Raw genomic sequence first — 16,102 nt, 5'->3', positions numbered from 1 at the left:
GGCTTCTGGAAACACCCTGGCATTAGCATGATGAGCAGTCTTGCTGTCCCTCTAATAGGTCCAACTCAATCAAGAAGCTAATGAGAGCTGTGAGCTTGCGGTGATTCAGACACGTTCAGCATGTTTATAGGAGAACCACTTCAGTCATGCTTCTCTGCTCCTTCCTACCATCATAACAGCCTGCCTCAGTGTACCTGGCCATCTTGGAAACAATGGAAGGCATGGCCTCTGAGGAGTGGCTGAGACCCTCGTGTTTGCACAGTTAGGAGAAAAGGGGGCTGAGAGACAACCTCATGGCTCTGTGCAGCTTCCTGAGGATGGGATGTGGCCAGGGAGATGCTCTCCTCCCTGGGATCCAGTGAAAGTACATGTGGGAATGGTTTAGACTGGCCATTAGGAAGCATTTATTTCCTGAGAGGGTGGTCAAACACTGGCAGAGGCTTACAGAGAGGTGGCCGGTGCCCCAAGCCTGTTAGTGTTTAAGGGGCATTTGGTCAATGCCCTTAATAAAGCTTGAACTTTTGGTCAGCCCTGTAGAGGTCAGGCAGTTGGACTAGATGATCATTGTAGGTTCCTTCCAACTGAAATGGTGTATTCTAATCCCATTTCTAATTCAGTTTCTAATTCAATTTCTAATCTAATTTCTAATGAAATCTGTAATTTTGCTATTTCTAATTATTCTACTTTGTTCTATTCTGTTCCATTCTGTTCTGTTCCATTCTGCTCCATTCCATTCGTGTTGTTTGACTCTCCAACTTGCTGGTATTTAGACAAGCTCTGCATGTTTTGCTTAGATCAGGAAGTGCAGTACAAAGTGATTCAGAAGCGTGGCTAATAACACGAGTAGTGACACAGCAAAGGGTACTGGTGGCTATAAATACCCCTGAGTTTCAGTGTTAGGCAGCAGGTCCTGCTCTCCTGCTCTGATCCCACCAGCCACGAGGAGTCTCCCCGTCCTGCGATAAACCTCACAAGCGCAGCCTCCGGGATCTGATTTCAGGTCCTCCTGCAAAGCATCCCAAGCCTTTATTTTTAGTCTGATGTGTTCTACAACACACACAAAATTGAGGGGAAGGGGAAAGGAGTGACAAGAAGCTCCCGGAGAGAAATAATCCTCGATTATGTTCTCTGTCTCCATCGTTCTGCTGCTGGATGCAGATGAGCAGCCCTTGCAGCCTTAGTGAGAAAGCATTGATTGATTGCTGTTGTCGGTCTAAAAGGTACATTGTAGGACTGGATATCTGATAAACTGCAAGGCCTGGCTTGCAAACAGTGATGGGCTTGCTCCAGGGTAAATTCAGCATTTCCCACAGGAGGTTTCAAGGCTTTTGGAACTTTCTTCTCTGTGTCTGTAAGGGAACTGATGAAAGTAGAAGAGTGTGCTTAGGGGTAGCTGAGTACAACCTCGTCCTGAGTAGATGGCATACTTTGGCATGCAGTTATGAATGGACAGTGCACTACAGCCTCACTGCCTTTGCTAAATTACTTGGCTTATGGGTTTTTTCTTCAGGTTCTATTACGCTGGCAGCAGTGCTGTGTGAGCACTATGGGTCTGGGTTTGGTTTTTCAATGGCAGCCTGTTGGGAAATCACAGAATCCCAGACTGGTTTGGGTTGGAAGGGACCTCAAAGCTCCTCCAGCTCCAACCCCTGCCACGGGCAGGGACACCTTCCACTGGAGCAGCTTGCTCCAAGCCCCTGTGTCCAACCTGCCCTTGAACACTGCCAGGGATGGGGCAGCCACAGCTTCTCTGGGCACCCTGTGCCAGCGCCTCAGCACCCTCACAGGGAAGAGCTTCTGCCTAAGAGCTCATCTCAGTCTCCCCTCGGGCAGGTTAAAGCCATTCCCCTTGGCCTGTCCCTACAGGTCCTTGTCCCAAGCCCCTCTCCAGACTGGGAGACAGTGGAGGTGGGCAATTGTTCCACCTTGAACAGAGACTTTTAAAAGCTTTAGGATGGGCTGAAAAAGGTTTTATTTTCCCTCAAACAAAGGGATCCTTTTGCCCCCTTGCACCTACCCAGGTCATTTATCTCATGGAGGGGATGAACAGAGCTGACAGAACCCTGCAGTAGTTTCATGTTGCCAGAACTATTTTAGCTGGAAAAGGTTTTGGCTGGAAAGCCGTGCCCGGTGCAGCTCACGGTGTGTAACCTCACACTTCATTACATGCCAAAGTTCTGTGTTCAACCCATGTGTAAAATACACCGTGAGTTTTGTCTGCTCTTTTGTGCTGTGCCTCAATAGCAATGTATAAATTCACACGAAACCTTTGCACTTTGGGTGTGATGTATGTGTAGGACAGAGCTGGGTGCCTCTGTATCTGGTGTATCAGTGCCTTGTTGTTATGACCCAGAGGGAATTCTGTGTCTTTTCCTCTTGGCACAACCTCTAATTCCTTTTAAATGTATTTGCCAGAGGTGTGGCTCTCAGATGCCAGAGCAGCGAGATGTGAATCGAGTGAGAGCTCCTGCACTGCCTCCATGCAGTGTAGTTGCCAAGCGTTGTCTGCCATGTGATACCTGTCAGTGATGCCCCATGTGTTTTCACTTGCCAAACATGAGAAGTACCAACGCCGGTGCCTGCATGGGGCTGTGCCCAGTGCAGATACCTGACCCAGCATGTGTACTGGGAGCCTCTCTGCAGCAATAGGGTAGGGACACGGCCCTAGCGCATGGGATGTGTTATCCAGTTTCAACATCCACTAAATAAATGTTGTAGATATTACCTAAGTCTCCTGTAAATACATTCACATCAGAGGACTGGGTTACGAGGCGGCGTACCCTTACCTGTGTGCAAACATGATGCCAGTTTGTAACTCAGACTGCCCCGAGGTGTGTATCGTCATGGTTTGAGCTGGTTGAGCTGTGCCCAGTTAGCTTGGGAAGGCAATGTTTGATCTCAGATGGGTAAGGAGCTCACTGCCAGCCCAGGCATCCCTGGTACTGCTGCCTTGGCTGGTAAGGATGGGGATTTCAAAGCAGTTTAAAGGCTTTGGGTGTCAGAGGGATGCCAGGAAACCTGGGCATGCAGGGGGTGTTAGAAAATGCCTCCTATCATTCACCCCCTCTCCAATGGGGCCTTGGGAGGTGCTGGGGAAGCCCTGACAGTCTATTCCAGCCCCAGTTCCCCCTCTCCCCTTACCAGGCTGGCATCACTCTTCCCTGGTGTGATGCCTCCTCTATTGCCTTATGCCAAACCAAGTCATGGCTCGGTTGCTGTAACCTGGGCAAGGAGGTGGCAAGTCCCATCGGACGAAAGAGCTGACCACAAAGGGATGTGCATTTTGGAGCAGCGGCTGCTGCCTCCTTGGACCTCCTCAGAGATCTCCAGACCAGTGTGGGTTCCAAGGGGAAGCTGTTGTCAACGCTGATGTGTGTTTCCCCTAATGTATTGTCTCCACCTCCTGCGCAGTTCGAAGGTGATGCTTCACCCTGGGCTCACCCTAAGGTGGGCTTCCCAAGTTTCTTGTTGGAATCTGCTCAGGGAGTCGTGGCAGTGTCACCCTGCGGTTTGTGCTCCGTGTTCTGGAGGTTTTTTGGGGGAATAGAATCACATTCCCTTAAGATGTTGTGTGGTTATTGGTATTTTCTTCTCTCACAGTCAACATGAGTCAGACACCAGATTTATCCTGATCCTGGATAGACGATTGGACACATGGACTTCAGTCAAAATGACTCTCCAAAAAATAGCAGTAAGTCCTCTTTAATGTTAATATCTTTTAATGTACTAAGTCATCGTGCTCATTATGTATCACTTCCAACAAATCAGTGGGAACCAGGAGCAATGATGCTCGTGCTTTCGCCCTAGGTTGTAGTTTGGTTTATGGCACTATAATTAACTCAGGCACAGCTCTATGCCCCATTTGAGTGTGTAAATGAGCAATTTGAGTATTAACTGATTCATTTGCTTGGTTTTGTACTTCTTCATAGTGGTTCAAATGGGTTTTGTGCCTTGTTCTGTGCTTTTGGTGGTGGCTTAATATATATTCTTTCTAGACACTGGTTATTAATGAGACTATGTTTTACCCAATTGTCAGTGACTGAAAGTGTTAGGTTCTTAAAACAGGCTTCACAAGCATTTGTATGTGGGCATGGGTGGCAAAAGCTATTTTAAATGTCTATATATGCATTCATGTATTTTAAATATGACATATATTGAGGTGCTACACATCATCAGCACATATCCTGGCGGCACTTACCTCAAAGTGAGCTTTTTGCAGCTCAGCAGCGCACTGTGTGCTGTGAAATCAGAGCATGGTGTTACAGCAGTGCATGCATGTGTAGGAAAGTCAGGTTTATAGGTGCATGGGTAGGTAGGAGCCAATCAATGCTTTTCCAGCCAGCCCATGCCATGTGGGTAAGTCAATGAAAATATTCTGGGTGTCTTATTATTGTCTTTAATCATGGAACAGTTAAATACATTGATCCATCCGATGGAGAATGAAGCAAACGGTTTATACTGAGGAAGAAAAGCTCATACCTCATTCTGGTTAGATCTGATAAAGTTAAATCTTACACTGTTTTAGTATGTACCACTGGTCCAGCTGAACTTGGTGTTCAGAAAGTCAGGCTTTGATGGTGTTTTGCTGATGGGCATCCTGTGGAAGGAAGGGGGGGGGTACCTCTTTGCAGTGTGCATAAGATGCCTCTGTCGGTATTTTGGGCTCTGGTTTCCCTGGATGTCATAAGCTGAATTTCCAAGCGTGGTTACCATGCCATCAGGGAAGAAAGAGCTTTTTAAAAGTACTTCTTTAAAGGGAGCATCAAAATTCAGTTCTGCTGCCAGCGTTCGCTACTACTGAGAGCATCTTTTAAGGATGATGCGGTTACTTTGCGTAGTTTGGAAGTTTCAAATGGGGGGGGGGGGGGGGGGGAAACCCTGTCCTAATTTGTGGCTTCTACAGAAGTGTCATTCATTTTGTGCTTAATAAGGAAATCTAATTATGGGGTGACCTTTGAGCATCCACCCTATTTGTGTGCCTGTGTGCACTGCGTGTCCATGTAGAGGAGTGACTCTGCCTGGAGTATTGGGGCTATCTGTCAATAGTGTGGAGATGCTCTGTGTGAAGAGGAGTGACAAGCAGGAAACCCATGTCCACTAAATCTTAAGACTTGGGAATCTTGCTTTAAAACCAGGGTCTGGTCTTTGTGTCCAGGAGGAGTTTGGCTGGACTTGCCTTTGTGCAGGTGACATAAAAGAGCACATCTTGATTTCTTTCTAATCATAAACCCATGCTGCGATAAAAAAAGTCTTCTGATCTCTGTATAAGTTTGGAATAAAGAAGTGCAAATAAGCTGCATTTCAAATGCACAGTGTCCTATTTTTACAGCATGTGTATATGCGATTGCAGCTCCGCTCTTGTGCATCTGATCCAGAAAAATGTAGGATCAGACCGATTTTTGCTTAACTCTTTGTGTATGTCTCTAATTGCACGGGCAGAGCTCACGCTGGTGCTACGTGCATTTGGAAGCAAGGCCGTGCAGCCCTGGTCGAGCCTCAGGTTTTGGCAGGAGCATCTTTTCCTCGCTCCCCTTGACAACACACATTGAGACAAGGCGGGGAGGAAGGGGGAAGGGGCGAGAGGATCGCTGCGAGCCCCATCCTCGAAGGGAAAAGCACTGGCCTTGATTGCAGGATGATTTGGGGCATTCCACCTTAAAAGCAAACCCGGCGCTAAGGAAGGAGCGCGGTGCTGCGAGCCGGGCGCGGGTGCCGGCAGGGCTGCCTGCTGCCTGCCTGCTGCCTGCCCTGCCCGGCTGCGGGGCGAGCAGCGGGGGAACGCGGGGGGCTCCGTCCCGTCCGCCCCGTCCGGTGCGGTCCTGTCCCGGCTGCGGGGCGATGGCCGAGGCGAGCCCGCGGCGCGGCGGGCGGCGGGCCGGCAGCACTGCGGTAAGGCTCCGGGCCCGGCGTGCTGCAGCGAGCACGGAAGGAGGGGGGGGGGAGATCGGCGGAGAGAGGCCTCGTTGTACCGGGGGGGGTATGCGGGAGGTGATGGAGGAAGCGGGAGTATTGACCGGAGCCGGTTTAATGGAGTGATTATAGGAGCATCCTCCGTGCGGGCGGGCATCGGGCACCGCTGTCCCGCAGTGCTGCTGCTTGTCGCATCGCGACATGTCCTGGGAAAGGCTGTGCTCGCTGCTGTACGGTACGGGAGAGCCGCTGGCAGGGAGCGGGCCCTGGGTGGGAGGTGTGCGGCAGCGATGCTCGCAGCATCTTCGGGGGTTAATTCTGCAGCCGGCTGCAATAAAAAGGTAGCAGAGCGCTTCGGAGTTTCATTTTGGCTCTGGGGGGAGTTAAAGCTCAAACGAGCAGCGCCTGGCATTTTGCGGTGTGACTTTAAGGGACAGCAGAAAGTCATTAAGGTTGGACACTGTGAAGGCTCGGCTGGACAGGGTGCTAGGGCATCTTGTCTAGGTTATGCTATGCCATGAAAGGTTGGACCAGATGATCCTTGAGGCCCCTTCCAGCCTGGTGCTCTGTGATTCTATGGCTCTATGATTCTATGAACTTCAGCACCTGTATGTGTAAGGACCACTAGCCTCAGTCTCCATCACTCAGAAGCAAACTTAGTGGCAGATACTACTTTGTGTTCATTGATTTCCGACCTTCCGTATGTCCCAGTGAGCTGCAGGGAAGAATATTCCCTGGAAACCGAATTCCTAAAATGGGGGGAAAAATCACATTAAATGCATCAGGATGAGATATTCACTGAAGAGATAATAACTATGATGCTTTCAGTGCATGCCTGTGCTTGTGCTTTATTAGCCTAGTTCGTCTATATTGATTATATCAGGGCTGTCTACGGGGTTATAGTTGAGCATGCATTTAAGCAAGTTGCTGAGCTGGGACCTTAAGGTGCACACGTTTGTGTCCTCAGAAGGGGGAGTATGTCCTGAGCACGGTCTTTGGTCAGGGAGAGAGTTAATAGTAATGAAATGTTGCCAACTGCCTGGTTTAGTGGAATTGTGCCGAGAGTTTTCCTCCTTTTCCTGGTATGCTGCAGAGGAATAGCAGAGGGCACAGGCATCAGGAGGTTCTTTTGTGTTTTGTTACTTAACCCCAAGGTCACCAAATGCACGAGGTTCTTTGTAGTGTTGTAAGTAGTAAGATAAAACATAAGGCAAGATTAAGGCTCTTTTGCCTTTGCTTTCCCGAATGTATTGTGGGGAAGGGATTTTTTCCAGCAGTATCATTAGAGTTGAGTTTGCAGGTAACTTACTAGACCTCAGCCCTTGGAAACTACAGCTGCAGCAGTGATTTAAATAGATATAGTCCCTCTGTTATCTCTCTGAGGAATAACTGGTTTATAATTACATGTATATTTATTTATATATATGCACACACACACACACACATATATATATGGGGGTTTTAACCTTTAATCCTTTCTCTTAAGTCTGTAGTAGGGTACAGGACATGGTTTGATTGGTGGTTACCTTTCTGCAGGCTTATTTTTGGCTTGTGTTTTTCAGTGCTTGAAATACATTAGGTCTCATTTGCAAAGCTCTGTTTCTTGGTTTGTAGCTACTCATAGGCGCTGACCTTGAATCTATGTGGATAAAATCAGCTGAGAAAGGCCCAAATGCTTTCTAAACTGAATGGAAATCAAATCACCTGGAAACCCAGGTGCCCATTGGGGGTGTATGGGTGTGAAGTTGTGTCAAAGGGGAGTTTGCCCCTGTGGGGGGCGTTGCAGAAGGATGTGAGTGCCAGGTAATGGTCTTTTCCCCTATGTCCTGTTGGCATCCTGCCTTCAGGAAACAAAAGGTGTCCAAAGCACTTCTCTTCTCAGCAAGGCATTTCACACCCTGTAGCTATTGCAGTGTGGTTTTTGCAGGCATTTTACCTTTGGTTTCACTAAGAGTGGACTCATTACCATGCAGAAGGACCTAAAATTGCATCCTCCAAGCAATTAAAGTGTTGTAAGACCATTGGCCTCACAAGGCTTTGGTTCAAGTCAGTCTTGAGCCATAATGCCAGGGATGCAAGGCCTGTCTTGAAGCATCCTTTGCTTCGAGGTTTACAGCTTGTGGTGGCTTCTTGGTGGTATCTTTGAAACCTTGCTGGAGGATGCTACTGTTAGCCTGTCTGCAAAGATATTCCCACTGGGAAATGACCAGGATATAGAATGAAGCAAACATGGACATAAGGGTGGGCATGAGGGAATGACACATGGGGGACTCGCAGCTCTGGAGGGAAGGGCATGACATTGCCATGAATGCAGACTGACAGATCTCTCTCTGGGATCTCCTAGTGCCTAGTGAAGAGCGTCAAGGACCAGCCTGGTCAGTCAACAGGCCTGGAAAGAGCAATACCAGTGGTTCCTGGGTTCAATAGAGAGCCAAGGTAGTGAGGTGGGAGAGGCAGCCAGCTTCTCTGGGATGCACAAGAGGATGATGATGAACTTGTCAGAGGCCTTCCAGTGAAATATGAATGCTGTTAATTTTCAGTTCATTCAAGATGCCTACAAGCCTGTGCCAGAGCTGGTGGTGCTTTCTTCAGGGAAGCTTCTCTGCATCCCAGTTCTGGTGATGCTTTCTTCAGGGAAGGGTTTCCACATCCCAGGCAGAGACTGTCCTCAAAGTGAGGAACCACTCCACCTCCTCGGAGATGTCTGGTACCCTGTGGATGATTTTCCTTATACAGGAAGCTAAGGTTACGAGTCCTGAACTGAGGAGGGTCTCTGAGATGAGTTTATCATCAGAGCTGTGTCTTGTAGCTGGGCTCTTGGAGAACCTGCTTGGGGTTGTCTTGCAGGAGAGCTGATCTTCCTTGTAGAGCTAATTGAGCAGGTAGCTGAACCTGGATCTCCTGCAGCCTCTCATCCATGTGCTCTTGGGCAAGACCTCGGAGCTGCAAAGCTCTGATGACTCCATGGCCAGGGTTAGACCTTTGGCCCATCTGCATGTTTGATGGGGCTGGAAGTTGGTTCGTTGGGTCTCCCCAAGGATGGGTTGTGGCCATCACTGTGTGCCTGGGGCTGGCAGCAGTTGTGTGCTGACCAGGCACTGGGTAACAGAGGAGCAGCACCCAGGGCTTGGAGCCAGCACCAGCGTATCTGTTGTTTAATGGTTTGCTTGGTTTTAATCCCAAACCTTTGTCCAGGATCTCAGAGTAAATCATATGTCTTAATTAACTCAATCCTTTGCATCATGCACTTAGCCATAATTTAATGATATGACACCTACTTGCTTAAAACCTCATTTTCACTCTTGAGCACCCTTTCCACAGATCCATTTGGAATGTGCCTGCCAACCATATGCTTGAATACAGGAACTCCAAATTCTTACCATAAATGAAATGTTGCCTGGTAGTTACCAGGGACAAGACTCTGCTTGATGCAGTTACGGGATGATTAGTGAGTTTGGCAATACATTTTGCTGCCTCAATCTGTCTGTTACTCCTCTCGATGTTCCAGCCCTCTGTTCCTTGCTAAGTCGTAGTTTCACTCCTCAAGTCCTAATGCTGAACGTTATATAGATTATAGGCGTTTGGAAGCTGCGGTTGGACCTGCCGTGTCCTTAGAGTGAATTTCCTCTCTGTTTCCTTGCAGGCATCTTTCCCAGGGAACCTGCACCTAGTGATGGTTCTGCGTCCCACGGGGTTTTTCCAGCGCACCTTCACTGACATTGGGTTTCGCTTCAGTCAGGAGGATTTTCTGCTCAAGTTACCGGTACGAGCATGCAGAGCTGTTGTGTTTGTGTGTGATCAGTGCACCTCGGCTCAGAGGGTGACAGCGTCCCACACTGCAGGCACCCATATGTGCAGTCACCAGAACGTCCCTGCCAGAAATGCCTTATTTCCACCAGATCGGTCTCCATCAAACCTCTCCTTTAGCATTTTTCATCTTCCCTTGTGCAGTTTACTCCCCACCAGAGTACCACGGTAGTGGCTGGTGGGCTTCTCAGCCTGTTCTCATCCCCCATATAGGCTGCGTGGAGGATAAAACCATGCTCAGGAGTTTGTTTAATGTCTAAAAAGTCAAAAGACATGTCCAGTGAGGCTCTTGCAATGAATTCCACCCATTTTCATCGCAGTATAAACTCCATACCATCACCATGTTGGTGTTTGTTTCTAAAACAGCGACTGAAATGGTGTTTTATGCTCTTTGAGTCAGAGTTTCCACGGCTTCTAAAGCCACCTTGATCACAGGACATAATAAAAATAATTAATTAATTAATTAAGTCTCAGTTGATGCAATTACAAATGTATAAAGCAAACTAGTGTTTTCCTTTAGGAAATAATATGACTTTCACAAGCTTTGCATTTTTCAGTCTAAAATGAATGATTGCCATTTGCACAGTCCTGAAAATTCATGACTTATCCGAGGGCAGATCAAGACACCCAAAGCCTCATGAATATATGTTTGTGTGAAGCTGGCTTCATAACTTATTAAAGTGTATATATATTTTTTCTACATTACTGATCATTCCTTGCAGAACCCTGCATTACTTCTGCTTCCAGCTCTGTTCTGCAGTTAGATACTGCAGCATCGCTCTGTGCTTTGCATTCAAGAAAGCACTTGGGAGATCAGGGTTGGCCTACCAGAATGGTCAAATGCATCAAATAAAAGCCATATTAAGCCATAAGCATAAGAAGAAAGCCATTCTGTAGAACAGTATTTAGAGCAAACCCAGTTTTTAGACACATAAAAGCTTCTTAGGCTTGATTCATGTATGGCTAGAAGCGATGCTCAACCAAGTGACGGTGTTGCCTTGCTTGTAGGTTGTTATGCTGAGCTCAGTGAGCGACCTGCTGACATATATTGATGAACAGCAACTAACCCCAGAGTTTGGAGGCACCCTGGAGTATTGCCACAGCGAGTGGGTCATCTTCAGGACTGTACGTACCAGGGCTGAGCACTGGGCTCTTGGGCGTTTGGGATGGATGGGGGAAGGTTTTCTGTAAGGCAATGAATAATGGGTAGCTGGAAGTGACCCCTGATGCCAAATGCATTTCTTGTATCATATTTGCAAAGGAATCAAGTGGCATTAGGCACTTGATGGGTTTATAAAGGAATTAGATGATGAACTCCCTCCTTTTGAAACTGCTTCCAAAAGATTTGTCATTTTAAGTCTTTATTAAAATTCCCTTAATAGTAGATACAAAAATAGGCCTTTTTTATATATATCTGTAATGGTTGTTTCATGTGATTAATATCACAAATGTGTTTGGGAACCAGAGCAATGAGACTGCTTTCTGCATGCTGACCAAATGCAGAGGATTCAGATGGTTTCCTTTATGTTTTTTCTTCTTTGCAAGAATTTTCCTTTAATATTGCCAGGAATGAGGTGTTTAATTCCCTGAGCTGTTCCTTGCCATGTGTTTCTCTGCTTGCTGTAATATTAGTTTTAACTGGGACTTTGTCTCCCAGATTGTGTCCCTGCCTGTGGTAGAGGGGTTGGAACTAGATAATCTTTAAGGTCCCTTCCAAAACACACTATCCTATCATTCTAAGCTGAATGGCAGACTGCTTTCCCAGTTACCTTCCCAACAAATCACAGCACCAATGAAACATATACCAGCCATCCTAGTGTCTCTTCTCCTGAAGCATCATCCACACGAGCAGATGTGGAGCTCAGCATAAAGGCAAAAGCACAAGACATTGTAGCTGGAGTAACTCCACTCTTGTGCCATGAACTTTGTGATGCTTTATGCTGCGTGTCCAGAGCTCCCACGGTCTGCCTGGGATGTGTTCGGAGGTACCAACAGCACTAGTTACCATCCCACTCTGTCCGGTTCATCTCCATTTAGCTCCCTCCCTTGCTCTCTGATGAAGCTGCGGATGAGGTGCCCATGGTTCCATGCTGCATTGTAACCTGCCCTTTGGGCTTGTAAAGCTAGAAACATCCATCACCAAGAAGCCAAATACATCTCCAAAGGCCTGCGACCTGGAGGCGGTTCCCAGTGTGGTTTAAATAGAGGAATTAAAGGGATTCAGCGCTGGAGCCCCCAACATAAGGACGTGGAGCTGTTGGAGCGAGTCCAGAGGAGGCCACTGAGATGCTGCGAGGGCTGGAGCAGCTCTGCTCTGGAGCCAGGCTGAGAGAGCTGGGCTGGGTCAGCCTGGAGAAGAGAAGGCTCCTGAAGGGGAGACCTGAGAGCAGCTCCAGTGCCTAAAGGGGCTGCAGGAAAGCTGGAGAGGGGCTTGGGACAAGGGATGTAGGGACAGGCCAAGGGGAATGGCTTTAACCTGCCCGAGGGGAGACTGAGATGAGCTCTTAGGCAGAAGCTCTTCCCTGGGAGGGTGCTGAGGCGCTGGCACAGGGTGCCCAGGGAAGCTGTGGCTGCCCCATCCCTGGCAGTGTTCAAGGGCAGGTTGGACACAGGGGCTTGGAGCAAGCTGCTCTAGTGGAAGGGGTCCCTGCCTGTGGCAGGGGTTGGAGCTGGATGGGCTTTGAGGTCCCTTCCAAACCAAACGAATCTGGGATTCTATGAAATGTGTCTATGAATAAAGGAGATGCATCCTGTGGTGGCTTCTGCCATAGGCTTCCATTATGTAGCAGAAAAAATCTGAGAATGCATAATAATTGGTAGCAAATGCCAAATATCAGGTGTCTCTGCCCAATACAATCCTGTTGTGGGTTCAGTCTGCACTATGAGCCACATGTTGGTGGCCGCCAGCTGATGCACCACATCACACATCTGGACATCCCACTCACCTCTCTCACATCAAGCTGTTTCCCTCCCTGTAGATCCAAGCCATGGCTCTTTGTGCACTGCTAATGAGCTGTAGGAGCATCCCAAATCCCATGCTGATTGCAGTTCTCATCTCCCACCAGGCCATAGAGAGTTTTGCTCTAACCGTGAAGGAAATTGCCCAGATGTTACAGTCCTTTGGCACGGAGCTGGCAGAGACCGAGCTACCGGATGACATGTATTCCATCGAGCGCATCCTGGCCCTGCGCACAGAGAAGTACTACCAGCTCAAGGTATGGATCAGCAGCGTGTTTCCAGCCCCTGTTTGCACCGCAAGGTGGGATCTCCGCCTTCCTGCCATGTGTATGTGTTGACAGACAAGATAAAACACAGCATGACTCCTTCTGTAGGTTACCCACCCGCTGAAGCAAATTACCCTGCCAGCATCCAGCAGCCTGTCTCTGCTGCCGCCTCCTTGCTCTTTGGTGTCTGTGCTGTGCTCCTCCTGTGGGATTTGCATGTCTCGCTGGCAGGAGGGTGGGTGGGAGGCTTCATCACCTCTGTGGTTGTGCTCCCGATGCCATTCCTTTTGCTGCATTCCCACGGCTGGAGAAAGATGCATGCAGAGATCACTGGGGGGTCTGGAGGGGTGGTTTGCCCAAGGACCCTCTGCCTGATGCTGCTTCCCTGGGGGGATTAAAGGAACGGTGCTGGAGAGCACCCAAAGTGAAGATTTTGTGTGAGTGCATTGCACAGAGCATTCAGGGTGTGAATGAGCATGAGCCTTCGTGTTTTGTCTTAAACAACGTTGGCTTCTTACTATTGTTAATATTGTGATAGGGTTTAGGGGAAGCTTTAGTGCCCCCAGATGCTGCTATGTCAACCTGTTGTCTTTGCTGCTCCTGCATCTCCCTGGGGACAGCAGAAGCCTGTCACCAAACCCTCACTTCAGAAACAGTTCCCTTGTTAATAGCCATGCTGTGTGGCTGAAGGATGAGCTCCTTTGCTGTATGACAGGATTAGTTTCCATCAGTCAAAGAAGTGTATCTATTCTCATTTATAATCACTTGTCGTTGACATGACTGCGAGTTCGCAGAAGGCTGCCTGTAAGAAATATACAGAATGACATCCAAAGTGTGTTGTGAGTAGGCATAAATGTGTGTGTGTAGGGAGTATCTTTATAGACACTGCCAATAGTCCTTTATTCTTTGAGCATGAAGAGAGCTGTAGTATAAAACAGCTGCTGCATGTATTGCAGTAGGACTTGCTGACTGAAGCTTCATGCTTAGGGTTATATCCAAAGTGTAGGGAGAAAACACAAACTACACAGTGCAGTCCTGTGTATAAAACAGTAATACACTGTGGGGAAATAAACTATGTCCTGTGTTTCCATTTGCATATACAGCACAGCAGCACTCGGTACAAAGCATCTGTTGCTTTTAATGCCTCATCTAGTAATTCTGAACATCAGACCCACTCATTGGCTTTTGACTGAGATGAAGTCCACTGGACTTATTCTTCTGTTCCCTCTAAGCCCAGGAAGGATGAAAGCAGATGAGAAACCGTGCACACATTGTGGTGACAGCAAGACACGGGGTCCTTGTGCCTCTCATGACAAGCCCAAGACTTGTACAGCTGATTCCTGAGTCCAGATAATGAGTTGATCAGAGTGATTTCTGTAGCTGTGATACTGAGCAGGTTGCAAACACAATGACAAAAGTGGCAGAAATTAATTAAAGAGAGTAACTAAGAAATGAAGCTCTTTGATAGACTGAATGGGAAGAAATCAAGTTAACATCTCTGGTAGTCAGGCCACTTTGGCACACATACAATAAAAGCTTTGAATCAAAAGGGAAGTGCGGGGCTCTGCGGAGGGAGAGGTATGAGGGTGAAATAACAGCTACCTGCAGTCTAAAGCATGCTGCAGAATTCCTCATCCCTTCTGTGTCTCCTGCATGTGGTAGTGTGAAAAGAAGATGGGCTTTTGCCTTGTGATCATCTGCTGGGATGTTTTAGTGACAGGGATGCAATTTGGCAGTGGACACTTTGTGTGTGGGAGAGGAAAAGCTCCTGTGGCCATGTCCTTCTGCTCCTGGGCTACTGCCCTAAAGATGCCGTTGTGTTTGGGTTGCTCTGAGCTATATGGGCCACACAGATGCTTAAGCAAGTCTGTGTTCTCTGAATCTTCTCCTTAAAGCGGTTTAGCCATTGTTTCTCTTGCAATAGAAACGTGCCCATCTCCTAGGGGGGCTATCACTCCTCTGTGAGTTGGCTGTCCAATGGACCCATCACCAGGTTTCTCCTTCAGGGCTTCTTCAGCCACTCCTATTCCTTCCTCCTGACCTCTATGTGTGGTCTCTTTTTTCCTGAAAATAAGTGACTAAATGCACCTGTTTGTATGGGGCTGAGCCCAGCACAGCACAAAGCACCTCAGCTGATGCTAGTGAGCACACCCAGGCTTTAAATTGTCTCTAAGTGGAGTCTCATTGAGAGTGTTGTTTCTACAGGTACAGGCTCCAGTAAGTGATGCCACACAGTCTCAGCCCCAGTTTTATCCCACTATGGGATGCTCCTCTTACAATGTCCTACAATGACCTTGATGGAGAAGCAGAAATACTTGCTTGAATGTATGAACTTGTAGACAGGTATCTAACACCAACTCACCTGACTTGCCAAGGAGGACCCATGGTGATGCTGTCCTCCTGCCTCTTGAATCCTTTAGCGGCCTGATGTTTTCAAGTGTGCCAGTTTCCACCCAGCTTGGTGACCAGTCTGTGGTTCAGCCTCCTCCAGCTCCAGGGGCTAACCCTACATTAAGGGTGCTAAAAGATCTGCTGGGAGTCCTTTGTTCTGATGGATGCCAGTGCTTCATTTCATACAGCAAAGCGCAGGTAGGAGAAGCACAGCGTGACTTATCCTCACCTCAGCAAATGACTCAGAACTGTTTTGCATTATGCAGGAAGATATTACAGCAGTCACAAAAGAGGGGAACTTGCTTTTGAGCAGTTTTGAAGAGCCGGACTCTGGGGAAAGCAGCCAGGACCACCCCCGCGAAAGGCCTGGGGACTGGGAGACTGTGAACCGGTGAGTGCACCAGGGTCCTGTGTGCCTGTTTTGCTCAAGTGATTTAAGCACAGATGTGTTGTTTAAGTCACCTCTCAAACAGGTAAAGATACCAGTGTTTGCTCCAGGCCCATTGAATTGCTGGGTGACTTTTGTCAGGTAACTTGGACGTGCTCTGATTCCCCCCCCAACAATGATTTGATGAGGCTGTGGAGCAGATGCAGGGTTCTCCCATGCCAGGCTCTCGGGTATTCAAAGCCACGTTGGATGGGGCTTGGAGCAGCCTGATCTAGTGGAAGGTGTCCCTGCCTGTGTCAGGGGGTTGGAACTGGATCAGCTTTATGTTTCCCTCCAACTCAAAACAGAGTGGGATTCTGTATTATTCGGATAAATAGAGATA

General features: G+C 48.1%; 1 protein-coding gene across 3 annotated transcripts in view; it reads left to right on the top strand.

The window, feature by feature from the left end:
- Nucleotides 1-16,102, top strand: part of ATP11C (ATPase phospholipid transporting 11C) — a 120,164-nt gene that overhangs the window by 77,652 nt on the left and 26,410 nt on the right. For 2 of the 3 annotated variants that reach the window (XM_062627400.1, XM_062627396.1), the window contains 5 exons: nt 3,601-3,691; nt 9,554-9,673; nt 10,726-10,842; nt 12,783-12,932; nt 15,599-15,723. In XM_062627400.1, coding sequence (XP_062483384.1) covers nt 3,601-3,691; nt 9,554-9,673; nt 10,726-10,842; nt 12,783-12,932; nt 15,599-15,723 — 603 coding nt within the window. Of the gene's footprint in view, nt 1-3,600; nt 3,692-5,661; nt 5,890-9,553; nt 9,674-10,725; nt 10,843-12,782; nt 12,933-15,598; nt 15,724-16,102 lie in introns of those variants that run through there. The other variant, XM_062627399.1, reaches the window with a different exon arrangement.

The sequence above is a fragment of the Pezoporus occidentalis genome, unplaced genomic scaffold (genome assembly GCF_034315485.1).
Source record: "Pezoporus occidentalis ecotype Australia unplaced genomic scaffold, CSIRO_AGI_Poc_V1 ctg30, whole genome shotgun sequence".
Taxonomy (NCBI): domain Eukaryota; kingdom Metazoa; phylum Chordata; class Aves; order Psittaciformes; family Psittacidae; genus Pezoporus; species Pezoporus occidentalis.
The sequence above is the reverse complement of the archived record's forward strand: the minus strand, read 5'-3'. Positions and strand labels throughout refer to the sequence as shown.